This window comes from Emericellopsis cladophorae (assembly GCF_022114955.1).
Source record: "Emericellopsis cladophorae strain MUM 19.33 chromosome Unknown NODE_25_length_288687_cov_117_495977, whole genome shotgun sequence".
In the NCBI taxonomy this organism is placed as follows: domain Eukaryota; kingdom Fungi; phylum Ascomycota; class Sordariomycetes; order Hypocreales; family Bionectriaceae; genus Emericellopsis; species Emericellopsis cladophorae.
The window spans coordinates 189,566-203,732 of record NW_026250950.1 but is presented as its reverse complement, the minus strand read 5'-3'; the positions used below and the strand labels follow the sequence as shown (position 1 = coordinate 203,732).

Below are 14,167 nucleotides of genomic sequence, written 5' to 3'. Positions count from 1 at the left end.
TATCACGCAGCACGATAACACGCGCGGCTTTTTATCGAGCCGTGCTGCCGATCGAGCATGCATGCGAGTCAATGTTTCTTCCCGAAGAACAACCTGCTGCAACTCGATGAGCGATAACTACGCATACGCATACGTGCGCACGTATAGCCTGGTACCAATGTCCCTGTCGTCATGGTTTATGGTGCAAACTGGCCAATAGCTGACCCATCTCTGGTCACATTGGCCGGCGAGGGCGCGCACGGGGAAAGGCACGGCTATTGTCATTTTCCCGAGCCGCAAGAAAATATGCTAATCACTGCGCCCCGGCGTCACCTTACCTCAAGAAATGCATTCAACTCATCAATTTCTCCGACGCCTGTCCTACATGCGTTTCATGCCAATCCTTTCTTTCTATGGCTGGCCGTCCCCCTACATCGTAACCCGTCGTCGTATGCATATCGGAATCTGCCTGACCTCTTAATTAAGCATCGCCTCATAATAAACGCCCGCTCCGCGCTTCCGCAGAGACAACTCTGTTTTTCCCCTATGTCCCTCGTTCACACGCCGCCGGGCCAGTCCTCCGACACTGAAACGTCATCGCAGGCCAGTCAGTCTCACGCCGCTGGCCCCGTGCCGGCGGCTCCTGCGTCCGAGTGTTTCCTCTTAGAAGGCACACCTCCTGCAACAGCCCCGGTGCTGGACATGTCCGTGTCCTCGTCACCGTCGTCGTGGTATTCGCGAACTTCCCATTCTATTTTGACCCGGCCATCGTGAGAACGTTCAATCCCTCGGTTGGTACGCATGTTGCCAAGCCTAGTACCCTCGACGAGGCTGTCAAACCACGGCACGCCATAGGACTCGCGGAGGACGTTCCTTGTGTCCAGTCGCTCGACGTCGCTGGTCTTGTCTTCGGTCTTCTTGCCCTCTTGGGTCTCTGTCTCCTCAGGTGTCCCTGGGAGGAGACCCATGTCCTCCAGGTCACCCAAGTCCTCCCTCAGCAAGCTCCCAATGGTCAAGTTGATAAAGTCTGCCTCTGTTGACGGCTTCTCGGACCAATAGCTTAAAGGCGTGCCGCAATACCCGCAGAATTGGCGTTTCGCGTGACTCTGGGTCGGGTGTGTATATACACGACGGATAAGTGCGTGAGTTTCATCGGGGAAGAATGAGTTTGTAGTCGAGTGGTACCACTCGAGCGGCACACGGATGTATGCGGCCAAGGGCGTCGCGAGAGGTATCTCTGCGGCTGATCAGCACCTCTAATCACAGGCGAGAACAGGACACGTACGATGCTCTGGTTCGGTGTTGAAGTGGACCTGGCACCTGTCGAAGCCATCCTGAGGAATAGTAATGATGTAACAGTTGCGGCCGCACTGGCAACCACCGCGAAGGGGACGAAGTTCCGTCATTCTGTGCTGCTACACCTGGTTTACTATTGTGTTCGAGATGGGTGGGTGAAATCATGCAAAACTGAAAATTCACACGAGGTTGGAATTCAATGGAAGCCATCACGAAAGGGAAGAGCTTTCGAGGGTGACGACACACATCCGGCTCGCTCATGCTTCACAGAATGTGGAGCATGTGGGTGGGGCCTTTTTTTTTAAGCCTACTTTCCCCCGAATAATCTGTCTGACCATTCGAAGGCATCAATTATGTTGACTGTGTAAATGCAACTCATGAGCTGAGTGCAATTTTGCATGTACGTAGTCCGTTGCGAAAGAACTGAATGTGACTACTGTAGGCACTACCTAAGTAAGTGCTAGTGTGGTCCGGGCTCCTAGGGATCACCCTCGAAAAGAGCACCTCACATACCCTAGAGCTAGATGACTCTTTCGTCAACATCTCCCAAGATGGGACCAGTCACCCGTCATCAGGCCGAGAACACACCTGGAAGCCAAGTATCACTAGTAGTCGGCTTTGGAACATACAAGATCGCAGCTTCCCAGTGCACAGATGCCGTCGTTGAAGCCATCTCCGCTCGCCACTGCTTGCTCGACAGAGCTTAGAAGCACAATTGTGAGTTGGAGTAGAGCTTTCTGGTGTATCGCGCGAAAAGTTGGTGGCCACTACGAAGTCAAAAAAGATTCAACCAAGTCTCTCACCTCACGAGGCGTGTCTGTCTAGCGTTGACAAGCTTGGTGGATATGTCGACCTCTTCCTGATACACACATCCTTTGCGAAATAACAGGCCGAAGCTGTTTCGCAAGCGCTGGAGCAACTGGTACATGAAGGAAAGGCAAAGCGCATCGGTGTAAGAAATTATGGTGTCAAGCACCTTGAAGACATGAAGAGCTATGCCAGCGAATGGCCGCCCCATGTCAACCAGATCGTGGTAGATAATGTGCTTCCCCCGTGGTCGCAATCCAGCTGATGTGGCAACAGCTACATCCTTGTTGCCAGCAGAGGGACCTGGTCAATTATTGTCAGACCAACACTATCGCTATACAGACCTATAGTCCGCCGGCGACAGGGAAACGCTGGGGCGCGTCGAGATAGGGATTGGCAGTGGCAGCCAGGCGGACTAGAGGACGAGCGAGGAAGAAGCTATATGGCCGTAAAGACCATGTACAGCGCCAGATTCATAAAGACATCGAAGATGATGCTCGGCTTGGATATCTCGTAGATGGCGCTGGTCTTGGAGGCGCTGGAAAACGTAGCCTTGTTGGTCAGGTTAGTCACTGGCGGTCGGGCCTATTTCTCCCCTTGCCTTAGCAAACCATGAAGAGCATGAAGGACCCGGCAACTTTGCTGAAGTACAGCTTCTGCAACACCCATGCCGTCCGCTTCTCCAAGACCCCACGCACAACCTGCCCAACGACCAGGGGCAGCACGACACTGAGACCCAGTTGCATGGCGACACTGGAGTACATGCTGCCAAACGTAGCCGGATTGGCTGGTCGCCAGTCATCAAACGCCTTGCCTCTGGGCATGAACCCAAAGGTGAGCAGAGGACTGAGAGGAGCACCAGTGAGGTTGCCTATCACGACGGTGTTTGAGGAAGAGGGAATGCATTTGTGGGAATGTGAGGAAAGGATTGCCATCGGTCGACGTTGCAATGTTTAGGATCGGCGAAGGCGCCGAGCCATTTCATGATCCCATGATCCCAGTCTCCGTTGCCCGGTGGACCGATCTCGCAACGCAGACTCGAGCGCCAGAAACCATTCGGTAGCCAGACATCTTTCACGAGTGCAAGGTACTCATACTCTCGAGAGTAGTAGTGACTCAAACCTGGTAGCATCTTATATTCAACACCGGTGTAAAGATTGCGCTCATCCAGCAAGTATGTACGTAAGACCATGACTGGGGCACCAAGACAACGCAATGGCCACATCCCGTCTTTCCATGAAACTCTAAACGCCGTGCAATGAAACAGTATAGTGCGGCCATAGCAACTCCGTTGCCGTCCGTGCAGAGTGCAAGACGAGGAACTAAAAGGAAAAGGCGGGGGGGTATCCGAGCAGAGTGAGACTTAGAATCAAGAGATCAGGCGTCGCTACGCGGGCGTGGCCGTTGTCGGCGCAGAGTCAAGGCGAAGGACGGAGCGCGAGTCGCCGGCACCGCTCGTACTGGGAGCCGCAGCGATTTCCGGATCCGGTATTTGTATATCGAGCTGCGTTTTTGTCTGTCAGTCAAGTCCTTCGATGACGACCTAGCCTGGAGAGTGCACGTACCGACATATACCCCGTTTGCCGCAGGGGTATGAGCTTGGGAGCCAGTGCCGCACCGTGGGGTTCCATGGTACGCTTCGCATGCTTGTTCCAGTCCTCGATCCATTTCTCTAACTTGTTCAGCCTCGACTTGGCCCCTGTGAAGCCTAGATCATCCCATAGCCAGCCGGTCAAGGCGCCCAGGACGCCATCGAGGGTATTGCGCATCGAGTAGGGCCTGAAAATGGGCACCAGCTCCCCGTTAAGCTTGTCAATGACCCGCCTGAACTCGGGTTCTGACATACCAGCGGGATCCAGGATTTCGGGATACAGGTTCGAAAAGGTTGGTGCCAGGTCGCCCGCCACCATCCAGTCCCGCTTGATCCGTATGATCCTCGTCGACGCATGCTCCGGCGAGTCCACGGGCACATGCGGGTTGATGTGAGGGTAGCAGGGGTGATGGGGCCCCCAAGCTTCGTCATCAGGATCCAACTCCTCACCCATGATCGATGAGTCCTCCGATGATATGGCGGATCCTATCCCGTCATCCAGGGACGCTGTCGATCGGCGGTGGTCTGTCGCATCCGCTCCCCGCTCGAGGTCCGCTGAGAAGGACTGAGCGGGCGCTGTAGCGTCTGCTGCCATGATGGACTTTCCCTGCCTCGTCTCGGTGTACGGTACGTGCGCGCTATCCTTCACACTCGGGTCGAACTCCGCAATCGTAGGCGTAGGGTCTCTCGATCTCTTGCCGTCATACGAAGCGCGCACGGAGTTGGGGAGACTGATCTTACTCGTCCTCCGGTCCGCCTGCAGGCTACTTCGTTGCGAGCCTGGGTTTCGTAGATGCAAGACCTGGGGCAGTGACAAGAGCGGATAGTCGCCCTGTGGCGACTCGGTTAAGCTGCCAACGTCGAGGTCAGGGTGGTCAATCCGCACCGATGGCTCCGGCGGCGAGGATGGCCTTCGCGGTCGTGTCTTGCGTGGCTGTTCTCGAGGTGTGGAATTGGCTGGGTTCCAGAGGTAGGCGGCTGCCGGGCGATGACGATCTCGGCGGCGAGCTGCAAGGCTGCGAAAGGGTCGCTGCAGATGATAGCTTTGCTCGGGGGGAGTCTGCTGCGGGCCAGCGAGAGCTGCGCTCGGTGGGGAAGCGATGATGTCGTGCGTGATGTGGTTCGTTAGGGAGGCTGCAGATGTGAGGGTTGACTGTTGTTGGGCGTCGGGAGCCGTTGGAAGAGGTTGTGAGGCACGGACGTCGAGGGGACGACCGCGCTGAGGACTAGGGATTGGTAGATGGCCTTGTTTTGAGGTGAATGAGCTCTGGAGCGGTGGCCTGTTGTCGCGACGGCGGTGCCGTTGATTGAGGGTGGCAATGGTGAAATCGAGGCAGTGGACTGGCTCGAGTCGAAAATTGGCCCTGAGGCTGGCCAGCAATTGGTCTCAGCGGAGGGTGTCGGTGTCAAGGGGCGGTGATCCGTGAAGGGCTTAGCGGCACTGTCTATCACTGCTGGCGCCGGCATTTGCGCAGCGCGTCGAGTCAGTCTGGCAGGTCTTGAAGATCTGGCAAAGGATATGGAGCAGCGAGGCGTATATGAAGAAGATAAGTTCCAGCCAGGAGGTATTGAGGAATTCCGGCGATGGCCGCGTAGCGTCTGGGGTCGACTCCTCTCCAGTCTGTGGCGCTGCTTGTGTAAGGTGAGCGAGCGCTGGCCTGCCTGGCCTACTGAAGCCCGACAGACGCCCTAGCTTTTACCGCATTGACGCGAAACATCCATATTACTCCTATATTACCTGAACATTCAATTTTCACATCTATGCGAGCAGCTATGCGAGCCTTCTCGCCCCTGCTGTTTGTTGCACGGAGTATGTGAAGGCCGCAGAGCAGCGCCCAGTGGTGAGAGGCCCGCCGCTGAATGACGTCCAAGTCCATCCTCACCGGAATTCTGGAAATTGGCCTGATCATCATTCTAGCGGCGGTCCAATGCCCTTGTTCTTCGAGACCCACGATGGCGCGACCAGAGCCCGGATGTGCGCTCGTTTTTTTCCTGACATGATCCCTCGCCAGAAGACCCAACCAAGTGCCATTTGGAAGAATTTCTACCTTTGATGCTGGTGACCCAAGACCAAGTGTGCTGTCGAGACGACACCACTGCCCATTGGTACAAGACACAGTCACTGCCCGATACTGCAATGCATCAGGTACATCGAAGCGTTTTCGTGATCACATCACAGGGGAACTTTTCGCAACACGATAAGTGATGCATCATGATTGAAGCAGGGGCACCCACTTCCCCAGAAACTTAACTTCAATTAACTGCCAATTCCAGTGGCAGTGGCCTGTGGCCAGTGGCTGACGTGGAACAAGTGGAGACTGGACATCGTACAGCCTTTGGTCACCTGGAGCATTTGTTAGTGGTGACGTTCACCAGCGACACCAACTCTCACATTCAAGGGCACCGCCCTCGCCATGGCCCTTGCATTCCAGTCGACAAGCAGTGTTCTCCTCGAAAATACTCATCTACTCTCTTCGGAGATGAAGCTCTAACCTTCTGCCTTCGACAAGGACTGGAGCACCATGGGCAGTGCGACGCTTGCCGACGACGACGCGCCCGTGGGGCCCAAAGCCGCGGGCTCGTCCTACAACAGCGCCCCCTCTGGACATGGTTTGCGCCGCGCATTCACCCTCGACGAGGCTCGTAAGCGGCCGTCGTTCCATGCATCCCCCGATGATGCCACAAGATTGCGGCGTCGGAGCTCCAATTTCACAGACTACAGTCTCGGCGAGGCACGCGACATTTTGAATCCACAAGCTAGAGAAGGGGAGATGCCCGCTTCGGACAGCTCATCACTGGCAACCATATCGATCGCCGTTGCGCTTCTGCCGGCGATAGCAGGTGCCCTCTTCAAGGATGGAAGTGCTTTCATGACAGATCTGATGCTGCTGGCGCTGTCCGGCGTCTTCCTGCACTGGTCGGTCACGCAGCCGTGGAAATGGTACCACACTGCTCAAGAGGTCCGTGTGGAGCATGAACAGGGCGCCGAGGCCGCCACAGAAGACAGCGATGCCGAGCTGGACGCCAGCCCAGGGGGTGAGGCGCCTCTCGAGAATGTGCCCGAAGAGGGCGATGAGAAGGGGTCCCAGTCGAGCAAAAACAAATTGCCGCAACCGGTAGGCTTGACCACGGAGCAAAAGTCTGCTTTGCGCGAGCTATACGTCTACGAGACATCGGCGTTGCTCTCGTGTTTCGCCATGCCTCTTCTGGCTGCCTATCTCCTCCACGCTCTTCGCACCCACCTCAGTCGGCCTTCCGAGGGCCTCGTGTCTAACTACAATCTGACCATCTTCTGCATGGTGTCCGAAGTACGCGCCTTCTCACATATGTTCAAGCTGGTACAGTCCCGGACATTGCACCTGCAACGCGTGGTCCAAAAGGCCTCGCAACCCTCAGCAACAAGCACCCGCATATCGGAGCTGATGACGCGTCTCGAACGGTTGGAGACACAGAGCTCGTCTCTCCAAGAACCCGAAAAGGAAAATGCAACGAAGACGGCAGACACTTGGAAGCAGGAGGCGGCCATGGTTCGTCAAGTGCGCAACGGTATCCAGCCCGAACTCGATGCGCTCAATCGTGCGGTGCGACGGTATGAGAAGAAGGCTACGTTGCTGCAAATGCAGACCGAGTCGCGTTTCACGGCCATGGACGGCAGGTTGGAGAATGCCATTGCACTGGCGGCCGCAGCGGCGAAGAATAGTGCGACCTCGCACAGAAGCCTGGTGCGACGCACAATGGACACCATCGTTGGTCTGACACTGTTTCCTCTGAATCTTTGTCTTACTGTCCTTCTCCTACCGCTCAAGGCTGTGCTATTGTTGGTCAATGGGAGGAAGAGGGACAGAGAGCAGACATCGCAAGGGAGATACGGACGTCAAGGACGAAGTGGGAAAGCCGTTGGGCCGACCAGGTATAATGGCGACCGTGTGCCAACACGGGTGGCAGCGAAGCGATGATGGCCAATTGATTTTTCTTTTTTTTCTCATAAGAAAACGGTTCCCAAGTATATCAACACCCGTGATTATCACTTCTGTTACACCACAATGGCTGTGCTTATGATTTCAGAAACAACAGACCGACCATGCTTCGGAACTGAAGCTACGACAGATGTTACTTGAGCGAGTCAAGTCAACGCACAGATGGTTCAACAGCGCTTTGGGGCCCGGGGAGCACGACAGACGCACGCCGGGAGGAGTACCGATGGATGCAGCAAGCACGGCATTTCGCGACGCCGTGGTGAAGAGCGGCGATCTTGGCTCGTTCAAGGCGACTCGTGTGATGCATGACGCCTAGCGGGCTTCGATTCTGAGCCCAGCCAGCCCACTACGATCCTGTAGCACTACCTAGGCCCTAGTGTACCAATCCTGAGGCTGATTAGACACTGATGCCTCGCATGTGTTCTTCGCGGTGAAACCCAGCATCCCGAACGCGTGACTTTTGCGCCGCACTCTTGAGGCCGGCTGATGCGGAGTCTGCTTGGTAGATCGCGGAAGCCGGAGTCGGAGTGAACGCGTGGGTGTGGGACCGATGCGATCATAGTTTAATTGCACTTACCCATGTACTTCTAGTCTCTACTCTTTGGACACTAGGCGCCGAGTTTGGTGCAGCCACGTTGTTGTCGAGATCGAACCTGCTCTCACGAGCCCCTGGGCTCCTGGCACAAGTAGAAAGCTCACTTTGGGAACCGCTGGGGCTAATTACTAGCATGGTGTCAGAATGGATATGAGAGAGGCCTCGGTCTAACGACTGGGCCATTTTCATGTTTTACTACGTGCTCGTAGCGTAGCGGCGTATCTGTGCACAAGTACGGATACATAAACATGCTGCAAGTCTCGGCCCATGCAGATCTGCTTCGACGTGCGATTGGCTTATGGCAAGGTCTTTTCAGACTTTGCAGGGCTCGTGAGAACAGGGCTCGTGAGAACTTGAATGCAGCACTGGCCGGCGTGGCACAGCGTCATTCGGCATGTATTCTTTGCTCGCACTTGGTCGTGCGCGCTCGGCCTGAACATACCTATGCATGAAACGATTGCTGGAACAGGTCAAGCAACGCCGACCACTTTGACCGTTGACGACGACTGCAGACGACTGCTTCGGAGATCCTAATAACACCCACGAACATCCGTACAGGGGGGGAAAGCTCGGTTCAGGGGTGCGCCGGGAGAGCATGCATCGCCAAGCCCGATAGCCTCGATCGTGGAGGGGTAGTAATTTCACGACGCTCGGAGGCTGAGCCAGCCATAGCATTCAGCATTTCAGAATTTCAGACGCGGCGAGATCCCTGGCAGACTGGCAGTTACGCTGCTGATGGTGAGAATGAAAAATGGTCTTTGAGCTGGAACATGATCTGCGCCAAGGTCTCATGTACCGCGCCCCCTTGCGTTGGATGCCTGGGGTATCCGGCATCTGTCGCTGCAATCAATGACTGGAGACTGGACTGGACGGAGTGTGCCTTCCTCAACGATGCTAAGCAGCTAATACGTCGTGAGTACGTGTAGGCGCCTCACCTGAAGGTAAGTGGCGGGGCCCAATATGCGCTGCTTGCTTGACTGGAGCCTTGAGGCAGGTACCCGTCCAGCCCACACGGCTACTTCCCACCCCCCGACAGAGCGTAATTCCCTATTGGGAGGTGCCTCCCGTCTAGGTGCCCCACCAATGCGCGGCCGCACCCTGGCCCCTTTTTCACAAATCAGCTTTCATCCTTCACCGCGAGCTCAGGACGCGATCATCGTTCACCATGCTGCGCTTGCACTATACGCGCACCCCTGAAAGGAAAAAAAAATTCAGCATCACACGCACTAAGCAATTCTCGACATGCCAAGCAGCCGCCGGGGAAGAAGAGGCAGGCCGCAGAGCGCGTCTGGGAAAAGTGAGATCATGCGCATGGGTCTCGTACTAGCCGGTGCCGGTTTCAAGGGTCAGCGGCCAGCCAGCCAGCCGCTGGCAAGGACACACAGCCTGAAACTGTCGAGCGATTCGTCGAACTCCAGGTAAGGTAAATGCACATTTCGATGTTGCTTTTCTACTGCCGCGAGTGTCAATGTAGGGGGGCGCTTGAGGCAACATGAGCAAGCCTAAGCACCCGCCATAGTTGTTCTGCTCTGCTGTGCTCATGCGCCATTCGACTCGCAGTCAGCGTCCAGCATTGCCTGTCGTCCTATCGAATACTACACACACACGGGTACTCTTGGCTTGATCCCATAGCACGCCCCGGATCATCCCTGGTCCAAGGCACGCAGTCGCAGCCAGGCCGAGCCAGTTCCCCACCCACCACCTGATCGCATGTCTTGGTACTCGAAGACCTCAAAGACCTGGTCACGACAGCCCGTGGCCACACCTTCCCACCTCGTCTTTCTTCTCAGCGCATCTCCTGTCTCTCTCTCCTTACTCACCTTGTCGGGCTTTCCTGTGCCATTGTCGTGCCGTGTGCGACTCGAAATCTTACACGCTGCCACTCATTTACTGACTCCCTTGCTGTCGCCGGGCGACTGCATAGCATGCTGTCGATCTCGCTTTGATCTGCGAAGCAGGCACAGGTTCCATTCACTATCTCGACTGCTTGACCAATTCATTCATTCATACATACGGCAGGGCTTGACCGGGAAGACCTACGCACACGAAAATGTTCATCAAACCAGGGCGCTTGTGGGCGCTTCTGTTTCTTGCTCTAGTTGTGCAGCTCGCGACTTCTCGCCATGTTCGGATCACGGCGCGACAGGACAGTGGCGAGATCTCAACCACAGCAACAGACTCGGAGCCCCAGCGAACAACAGAGGTGACGGGGTCGAACGAGGAAGACTCTCGCACCGGCGACCAAACCACGGAAACGCCTACGCGAAGCGAGGATGAAGCTACATCGACGTCGACAGATGCTTCAGAGACCCCGACAGCGACCGTGGGCCCAGATAAGCCCTTCGACAACTCGACCTTTTACGACAGTATGTCGGCATTGATGACCAAGTCACAACTGTCACTAACAGTTTGCAGTTGATATTCCCGACGGAGAGCTCCCTCTTACTCCCAAAATAACGCCTGGTTGGGGTGTTGCTGGTGCTTTCATGCTCATCACGGGTGTTATATACACCTTGGTCGGCATTCGCAATCGATACATCCATACTTTCTTCTCCACGGCCTTCCTCGTGGCACTCGGCATCGCAGTGCTCATCGTGTACGTTATGAACGTTCCCGTGAGCCGGGCGCTGCAAGGTGGTTACGTTGCGGCAGTTATCATTCCTGGTTGCATTGTCGGAGTTGCCTCCATCTTCTTCAAAGAGTTGACTGAAGGGCTGGGCTGCGCCCTCGGCGGTTTCTGTGTGAGCATGTGGCTCATGTGCCTGGTCCCAGGTGGATTGCTCGGCTCAGTACCAGCCAAGGCTATCTTCATCGCCGCCTTCACGTGCGTTGGCTTCGCTTTCTACTTCAGTAGGTATACCCGCGACTGGGCACTCATCACCATGATCTCCTTCGGTGGAGCTACCGTGACGGTCCTGGGGATCGACTGTTTTAGTAGAGCAGGCCTCAAGGAATTCTGGGCCTATGTCTGGCAGCTCAACACGAACTTGTTCCCGCTAGGCGCGGATACATACCCCGTCACCAAGGGTATCCGAGTCGAAACAGCCGCAATCATCATCATTTTCCTCGTCGGTATCATTTCGCAGATCAAGCTCTGGCGCATCGTCCGAGACAAGAGACAGAAGAGAGCTGCTGAGAGGGCCGAGGGCCAGCGCACACTTGAACAGGAAGAAGCAGTTGTTGGGCGGCAGATCGAGGAAGCCAACGCACGCGAGCGAAGGGAATGGGAAAGAGCGCATGGGGACGGCGAACTCGGGAGCTCTACGGCATCACGCATTTCCGGGGATGCGGGCAGCGAGAAGAAGCTGGCAGGCAGCTATGGGCACCAATCTGAAGTGGAAGTCATTGAGATGGGGGACATGCCGGAATTGGACCGTGGCCGAGACGGACCAGAACCCCTCACAGAGAAAGACGCCGATGGAAAGGTTATTATTCGGGTCGCTGCCGATGATGATATAGAGTGTCGACCAAGGTCGCCCAGTATTGCGCCGTCCGCGGGCCCCCGTGGGGTCTCATCTTCCGGAGCCAACCTCCAAAGGCAGTCTCGAATTACAGTTGGCTCGGCGCCTGAAGTTGTCCCCTTACCTTTTACGGTTCCTGAGCAACCTGAAGGCCTCGACGAATCCAAGTCTTGCGACTCGCCGACTGAGCGATCTTCCGTGGCGACCTTTGCTGATGAGCAGGACGATGTCGACGTCAAGGCCCATGGTCGTCACTCCTACTTGGCAAAACGACTATCTCAGGGATCATCGAAGCTGCTGCGGAACTTGTCGACTCATTCTGCGCCCAAAAGAGACACGTCTACAGCGGAACACGGCGAGAGCTCAGAAGATTTGGTAATTCCTCATGGCGACCGAGGCGACGACGATTCTTCCATAGCCGCAACGCTGGACAACCAGAGTCTTGACGATAGTCATCGAAACTCGGTGGTGGACGCAGAGCCCAGCCCAGAGATCGTGGTCACCGCACGCCTGTCCGGGCCAGAAGCTCAGGTCGACCGCGCAGCACGAAGCAGCTTATCCGAAGACGAGAAGGTACAGGCGCAGAGCTTGCGTCCAGTTTCTACGGAAGCTGGTTGGGCTTCATTGGAAGCTTCGAGCAGAGCGCCAGGTGGAGGCGAGACGCCGACTGTCGCTGCCAGCCGCATAGATGAACCAGAATCCTCGCAGAACGACCAACCAGACAAAGCAAAGTCTGTCTCGTCTGGCCTGTCCTCACGGCACAGTCTCACCAAAGACCGACTGCCTCGCTCATTGTCGAAAGTAGCACTCTCCTACCGCACCAATGAGTGGGCAAAGCATCTCAGCTACGCTGACGCCCCTGAGCCCGATGAGCTACAGGTCACCGAAGCTGTGAAGCCGACCAAGGTCAAATCGAAGAAGGAGCGCCCAGCCCCGGTCAATTTGGAGGAACTACAGCAAACCACGGAAGATGGTATCCCACCCCTTTCGAATGTTCGCTCTGACTCGCGACTCCACCCCAGAGATTCGCGACAAGGCCTTTCACCCAGCTTGAGTGCGCCAGTGGGCACTCCTGAGCAGACCTTAAGCCCACCGCCGCAACATTCCACAGGAAGCGGCATGCTCCGCCCGTCCTCCTCATTAATGGGGTTGCCTAAGTCATGGACAAACTTCGAACCCATTGCGGAGGAGCATGACTTGCCCCCCAATGCACAAGACTATTCGGCCACGCCAGTCTCCGAAAATGCCGACACGCGCTCGCTTGCGGCCAGTCCACGTCCCGAGTCCCGAAGGGCATCTGTCGTGCCAGCCGTCGTCTCCTACTCGAATCCCCAAACGCTGCTGGGCCAACGCGAGATGTTCCTGCGTAGCAAGTCCCAAGGCAACCTTCTTCCTCAAACCCCAGAGTTTCAAGGTCGTCCTTCAAGTGACGCCGGCTCATTGAGCAACTATCCCATGTACTCCGCAGTACTGGCTGCCGATCCGGATGAAATGCCTCTCAGCCAACGCAAGCAGATGATGCATCGTCACAGCAGCATGATGTCTCTGTCAGGCACACATCAAAATCAAGAGCAGCAGGCATCAATGGCACCTCAAGCCGCTCACAGGTCAAGCTCGGGATTCGACCTCTCCACCGGGAGCGCCTCCTTTGACTCGCATCAGCCAAAGAGGAACTCATCTGTCCCAACCCCGGCCGCCCGTCAAGCGCAACTCGCCCAGTTCCGCTCCTCGGTGGCGCAAGATCTCCGATCCGGCTCGTCAATGCTGAACAACCCTGGTCGCGAGACTCCTTTCTCATCGACTAATAATCTTCTCGGGGGCTTGTCCGGTCGCGAGGCGGAAGTGCAGCGCAACATCCAACTACAACGCAATCTGCTTCTGGGGCAGAAGGAGGCTGAAGCACAGCGAAAGGAGATGCATCGACAAAAGAAGGAATGGAGTGACCGGGCATTTGATGAAGCAATGCGAAGCGGGGAGCTAATGGATGCACACCGCGAGGCCATGAGAAAAATGCAGTCAGGGGCCAAATAGGTGGTGGCCTGACGAATCCGATTCACAAACAACAAACGCAAAGACAAAACAAGACATGCGCGCACACGAACACGCAAAAGTTTCATTACGAGCCCGACGACAACATTTTCTAAAATTCTTCATTTCGTAATAACTATTGATACCATCATGTGGGATTGGGTCAGGGACGAGCAGGCCTGTTATACGGGGGAAAAAGGGACAAGGTATTGCCATCATGAGGGCGAAAAGAGGTCTCGGAGTTATTAAGGCATGTGCTGTAATCCATCTATATAGTCTGTAATGTCAAATGCACGCCGCGTTGATAGAGGAGAAATATCCACCAGCTCTTGTGAGTGTTGTTTCTACGGCCAGTTTTTGTGCCGCAACGCCAGCCACATGTTATGCTGTGCTATGCTATGCAGGACAAAGGAAAAGGAAGAAAAGGAAAAGA

At 55.7% G+C, this 14,167-nt stretch overlaps 5 protein-coding genes across 5 annotated transcripts; 2 read left to right on the top strand and 3 right to left on the bottom strand.

Moving 5' to 3' along the window:
* Positions 1 to 593: 593 nt before the first annotated feature.
* Positions 594 to 1,385, bottom strand: J7T54_003265 (mss4like protein; the record flags this gene model as incomplete). Its single annotated transcript, XM_051506829.1, has 2 exons — positions 594 to 1,216; positions 1,265 to 1,385. 2 exons carry the CDS (start codon positions 1,383 to 1,385, stop codon positions 594 to 596), a joined length of 744 nt encoding a protein of 247 aa, XP_051361954.1.
* Positions 1,386 to 2,520: 1,135 nt separating this feature from the next.
* Positions 2,521 to 3,017, bottom strand: J7T54_003264 (uncharacterized protein; the record flags this gene model as incomplete). Its single annotated transcript, XM_051506828.1, has 2 exons — positions 2,521 to 2,634; positions 2,694 to 3,017. 2 exons carry the CDS (start codon positions 3,015 to 3,017, stop codon positions 2,521 to 2,523), a joined length of 438 nt encoding a protein of 145 aa, XP_051361953.1.
* Positions 3,018 to 3,469: 452 nt separating this feature from the next.
* Positions 3,470 to 5,550, bottom strand: J7T54_003263 (Ras modification protein-like protein; the record flags this gene model as incomplete). Its single annotated transcript, XM_051506827.1, has 4 exons — positions 3,470 to 3,586; positions 3,648 to 5,043; positions 5,116 to 5,302; positions 5,418 to 5,550. The coding sequence occupies 4 exons, from the start codon at positions 5,548 to 5,550 to the stop codon at positions 3,470 to 3,472; spliced, it is 1,833 nt and encodes a 610-aa protein (XP_051361952.1).
* Positions 5,551 to 6,195: 645 nt separating this feature from the next.
* On the top strand, positions 6,196 to 7,966 carry J7T54_003262 (uncharacterized protein; the record flags this gene model as incomplete). Its single annotated transcript, XM_051506826.1, has 2 exons — positions 6,196 to 7,395; positions 7,739 to 7,966. The coding sequence occupies 2 exons, from the start codon at positions 6,196 to 6,198 to the stop codon at positions 7,964 to 7,966; spliced, it is 1,428 nt and encodes a 475-aa protein (XP_051361951.1).
* A 2,329-nt stretch (positions 7,967 to 10,295) lies between these two features.
* J7T54_003261 (uncharacterized protein) lies at positions 10,296 to 13,737 on the top strand (the record flags this gene model as incomplete). The annotated part of the gene is made up of 2 exons (XM_051506825.1): positions 10,296 to 10,611; positions 10,661 to 13,737. 2 exons carry the CDS (start codon positions 10,296 to 10,298, stop codon positions 13,735 to 13,737), a joined length of 3,393 nt encoding a protein of 1,130 aa, XP_051361950.1.
* Between the last annotated feature and the right edge of the window lie 430 nt (positions 13,738 to 14,167).